The sequence below is a fragment of the Bos javanicus genome, chromosome 6 (genome assembly GCF_032452875.1).
Source record: "Bos javanicus breed banteng chromosome 6, ARS-OSU_banteng_1.0, whole genome shotgun sequence".
Taxonomy (NCBI): domain Eukaryota; kingdom Metazoa; phylum Chordata; class Mammalia; order Artiodactyla; family Bovidae; genus Bos; species Bos javanicus.
The window spans coordinates 8,714,521-8,720,079 of NC_083873.1; the positions used below are offsets into that span (position 1 = coordinate 8,714,521).

The 5,559-nt window shown below is 38.2% G+C and overlaps 1 protein-coding gene across 1 annotated transcript; it reads left to right on the plus strand.

The window, feature by feature from the left end:
- Positions 1–275: 275 nt before the first annotated feature.
- On the plus strand, positions 276–5,009 carry TRAM1L1 (translocation associated membrane protein 1 like 1). Its single transcript, XM_061419302.1, has one exon. It carries the CDS (start codon positions 291–293, stop codon positions 1,608–1,610), a length of 1,320 nt encoding a protein of 439 aa, XP_061275286.1. The 5' UTR covers positions 276–290; the 3' UTR covers positions 1,611–5,009.
- Positions 5,010–5,559: the final 550 nt, after the last annotated feature.

The window sequence follows — 5,559 nt, forward strand, 5'->3', positions numbered from 1 at the left end:
AAACAGCACCTGGTGAATACTAAGCGCTACTAGAGGACTTTTATCATAACTATTATACTGGTTTTTACATTATCAGTGCTGATGAAGAACAAGAAGAACTCTGTCCTGCTTTGTCACGGTCACTAATGAAGATGCTATGGACAGATCATTTCGGAGCATCTCCGCGGCGGCCGCGGATTTCAAGAGCCGCGGATCAACGTAGAAAAATCAAGGCTTGCAACCCCCGGCCTGGAGCCGGGTAAGGGCGCGGTGCTCGATTTCCTTCCCTGCCTCCGCCGGCCCTAGTGCGCATGCTCAGTCTTGCTCGGCCCAATGCTGTGATTGATTTTTTTCTGGGCGGCCGTGACGACCTGGGACAGGCTCCGGGATGGGGAGTGAAGCCCCCGGAGCCGCCGCAGCCACTGCTGCGGCGCCGTGAGGAGCAGCCACGGGGAGGCAGCTGCCGCTCGTCGGTGAGTAGTCGAACCGCCACCATGACGTTTCGTAAGAAGGGCTCCAAGAACCCCCCACTCCTGAGCCTGGAATTCATCCTGCAGAATCATGCGGACTTTGTCGCCTGTGTGGGGATGTTCTTCGTGCTGGGGCTCATGTTCGAGGGGACAGCAGAAGTGTCAATCGTTTTTATTACTCTCCAGCACGGGGTTACCTTCCCTGCAGCAGAAGCAGAAGCAGAAGCAGAAGCAGAACGAGCCACAGCACCCAAGTTCCTTTATCATTATGGTGCCAAAGACTTGGCCACGGTGTTCTTCTATACGCTGGTGGCAATCATCATTCACGCCACCATTCAGGAGTACGTGTTGGATAGAATTAACAGGCGAATGCAGTTCCCCAAACAGAGGCAAGGCAAATTTTATGAATCTGGTCAGTTTAGCGTATTCTTCCTTGTCTCCTGTATCTGGGGCACATTCATTCTAGTTTCTGAAAACTGCCTGTCAGACCTGGCTGTCTTATGGAAGGCTCATACCCATAACATGATGACATTTCAGATGAAGTTTTTCTACATCTCCCAGTTGGCTTACTGGTTTCACGCCTTTCCCGAACTACTATTCCAGAGAAGCAGACCTCAAGAACTCTCCCAGCAAGCTGTATATGTTGGTCTTCACCTCTTTCACATTGCGGGAGCTTATCTCTTGTACTTGAATCACCTGGGACTTCTTCTTTTGATGATGCATTATTTTGTGGAATTCCTTTCCCACTCTTGCGACCTGTTTTATTTTAGCGACGAGAAGTTCCAGAAGGAGTTTTCTCTATGGGCCATTGTGTTTATTTTGGGTCGACTTGTGACTTTAATTGTTTCTTTGATAACTGCTGGTTTTCAGCTGGCTGGAGGGCATAATGTGATTTCGGATGACTCTGCTGAAGACGTGAACGTGTTGGCAGCTAAAATCGCTGTTCTGTCATCCAGTTGCTCTATCCAAGCATACGTAACATGGAATTTATTTAATGTTCAGCTTCAGAGGTGGATGGAAGAAGATGCGCCTCTTCAGGCCCCAAGTGTGAAGAAGAAACGGATTAAGGGCAGATTTTGTAGAAAAGGAACGGAAAACGGTGTGGCAACTTCAAATAGACTACTAGATTCTCCCCAGATGAGGAAAGAAAAGTCTTCATAATGAATTGCAAGTTAATTGACTAATGTCTCCAAAGAAGTCTGCTCTTTACTATAACATCCATTTCTTTGCTAAGAGAAGAAAATGGCAACCAGTATTCTTGCCAGGATGGACAGAGGGGCCTGGTGGGGGGCAGTCAATAGGGTCACAAAAGAGTCGGACACCACTGAGCAACTGAGCTCGCGGGTACACACACGCACACAAACACACACACATGCCTATCTTCGCTAGAGAATTTTCTGTTCTTGAAAATATATTGTCTTTGATTTTTGCTACTGTACTCTGTAAGGTATTTTTTGAAGGCATTTGAGGGGAGAGTGAGTATTATGAGTGCAAAAACATTTAGACTAAGCTATTCATCATCAAAATAGTTTAAATATTTCTACGCTGTTTTATTTTATTTTTTCTTTTTACCTTTGAACATTTTCCTAATGATTTGTAGAGATAACTCCAAAATTCATGTGTCAGTGACACAGTTCTTACTCCTGCCAATCTTTTGTAATGTTAACCAGATGGTCTTTTATAGCAATTACATATTTTTAATGTTCTCTTCCAGGATAAAACAGAAATATTATAAATCTGGAATTCAATTTCATTAGTTTTTCTGTATTCCCTAAGTCTTAGAATTGTTTTTTAATTTACAGCTGGAGAAAAGATTTGTAAAATCACCAAAATAATGATGTGTTTTATAGGTAATGGTTGTTACATCCCACTAAAAACCCCAAGATACTAATGGTTAACATGTGGCGATTTATTGCTATATATTGAATCAAAATATCTTGAATTAATATAAAATTAGCACTAGGAAGTAAAATCATGCTTGTTCATTTTAAACGCTTATAAACTGGAAATCAGAAAATTAAAGATGGTTTAAAGAAAATCAGCCTTAAATAGCTTTTTTTGATACATGTATTAAAAATTATTCTTAATGAGGTTTGTAATAAGTGTGATATCCACAGCATCTTAAGAGAATATTGTTTAACCTGTAAATCATTTTGAAAAGTAATGCTTATTTGATTTATATCTCTAAAAAGAATGTCATCTGATTACATGTTGAAAACATTGAATATACTAACCTTAAATGTGAATATCATATTCTTATGAAAGTTTTTCTAAAATAATATAAATATAGCTTTGCTTCCATCTTTAATTGGGAAATATTTATCTGTATGAGACATTTTTTAGAGAGATATATGTCTATATGTATTTTATATGTATATACACACACAGACACACACACACACACACACACACACACATATATATATGTCCTATCTTTACAGAAGCCAGTAGAAACAATGGAATGCAGTGGGTATTTACTATATTTATTTTTTTACTCTCAACCTTTAGTTTGATTTTATTTCTATAATGTGAGTGCTTATATTTTTTTCAGTAGTCAGTGCTTTAAAAATATGCTAGGATAAGATTATATACTTCCTGTTGCTCTCTGTTTTCCCCTGCTATGTCTCCCATCTCTCTACTTTTGATAACTTTCCCTTGGCTTGTTGTAAGTAATCCAGCCTTCCTAATCATGGGGGTCCCTGCAAATTAAACTTAGTACATGAGTATTGTGGACCAAAGGGAGGGCCCACTTTTAGCAAAATATTCTTTTATGTTCTTTCTGCTTTGAGAAGTACATAACGAAGCAAGATTGTTTCTGTTTTGTCTGTAGAATCCACCATCCTGCGGCTTTTCTTTGTTTTTCTCAGTTGCTTCATACTGTGGTTTTGGTAGCACATGCTCTAGTTCCGAGGAGAAGGCAATGGCACCCCACTCCAGTACTCGTGCCTGGAAAATCCCATGGACGGAGGAGCCTGGAAGGCTGCAGTCCATGGGGTTGCTGAGGGTCGGACACGACTGAGAGACTTCACTTTCACTTTTCACTTTCATGCATTGGAGAAGGAAATGGCAGCCCACTCCAGTGTTCTTGTCTGGAGAATCCCAGGGACAGGGGAGCCTGGTGGACTGCCGTCTATCGGCTCGCACAGAGTCGGACAGGACTGAAGTGACTTAGCAGCAGCAGCAGCTCTAGTTCCAAAGTACAAGAAACTCCGCTTCTATCAACCACCATGCAGTTAGTTGTAAAACAAAGATTTCCAACTTCTCATAAGAAAGACTGTTCTTTTTCACTTCCCTCATTTCTAAAGAATCCTCCCCTGTTACTTATAACCTCATTCCTGGAAACAAATTTTTTATCCATTATATATGTAATTTATTTTCCAGTAAGTGCAGGCCTGACTCAGTCTAGGAAACGACAGCAAGAAATATATTTCCTTATGTGATTGGCAATGCCAAGAGTTAAACTGGGCTTGATATTAAATATGATTAGGGTCCAGAACAATTTACCCGAGATTTTCTGGGGCTCTGTCCTCCTCAGTTTATCCATTTGACAGCAAAGGACTACAGATATTCTAGGCTTCATATCTGCATACCACATACATGATAGAGAGGAAGAGAGGAAATCTGATCACGTGTCACTGAGAGTCACCTTTACTGAACTTATTTGATATAGTGTTGTACTGGACTGATTGGCGAAGTCAGGTTATGTGCTTCACCTGTGAAAAAAGGCAAAGCTTTCTTGTAAAATGTGGATCCACAAGGAGTAGCAAGGTTGAGGAAAAATAAGGGGAAGGATGCTGGGTACATCTCAACTATTCATAAGAATTCAATACAGAAAAGAAATGTATGTGAAGTAAATTATGAAAGTCACCCTATAAATGAAATTCAGCACAATACAAATTTCTAAGTTCCTTTTAAAAATTCTTAAAAACATGCCATTCTTAAAAAACATGTCATGATAAATCTCAGTGTGACAATTTGATTTCTGTCAAAATGGATGACATGGAAGCAAAACTTTCAATTTTCATTATTCAAGGTGTTATTAAATCAAACATTAGTTACCCCTATGAAAATTTACTTAATTAATATTTAATCACTGAGTGTTGAGAAAGTCATAAAGATGTCTGATCATTGACTTTGAAGATATCACTCTGATTAATGAATCAGTGTTAGTGCTTGCCAAGCTTTATTCTTTAGGTATATCTATATGCATTGATTTTCTAGGATAGATGTAGAGTGGATTTTCCTTAAAAAGTTATTCTGCCAGCATTTATTTATAAATGTATCTCATTTTAAAAATAAATAGTAGAAGTATGTTACTCAACCTACCTGTCTCAAAGAAATAAGCATATTATATTCCTAGTGATCAGTATAATTCTACATTTCATTTATGTAAGAAAGCAACAACCTGTAGATATTTCTTCATTTATATCTAGTCAGTATTTAATTATTAGTAGAGGAAATATGTACTGCCAATAGTGTGTTAACTTGGAATAGATTCTCAAGAATATTAATTGAAACATTAATATTTTAAAGCTTTTTGAAGACATAAAATATTCTGATATCTTTTTTTTTTTTTTATTCTTCCAATTTTATTTTATTTTTAAACTTTACATAATTGTATTAGTTTTGCTGATATCTTTTTAATCCAGAAAAACCTGGGCAAAGTTTTAAGTTCTCACTCAACTAAATGGAATAATTTATATAGTATAATAAAAGACATTACCGATGATTTACATAGGAAATGATGTATTGGAGCAGTTCCTGAGAGGAAATTCTTGCGGGAGAAGTATCCTTGAGGATGTGGCATGTGGAGTGGGCTAAAACTTGGGTATTTGAGTTATGGCAGAGAATACATTCCCGTTTCAAGTCATAGATAATTCACTTGCCTGGCTGAAGTGGGTATATAGTGTGGGTGAGCAAAAGGAAGTAATTGAGGCTTAATAACAGATCAGATTACCAGAGAATTCATAAATACTTCTTGAATTTCTCTGGAAATAGAGGATTTTTTTAACTGCTGTGTTTGAATAAAATCTATATCCCGTGAGACACTTTTGTACAAAATAAAACAGTGATTAATAATACATACTAAATAAGACAGTAGTATCTGCCA

Bases quoted from the DNA above. Each gene is read 5' to 3' on its own strand.
- TRAM1L1 (XM_061419302.1), top strand. From the start codon at position 291: ATGCTCAGTCTTGCTCGGCCCAATGCTGTGATTGATTTTTTTCTGGGC.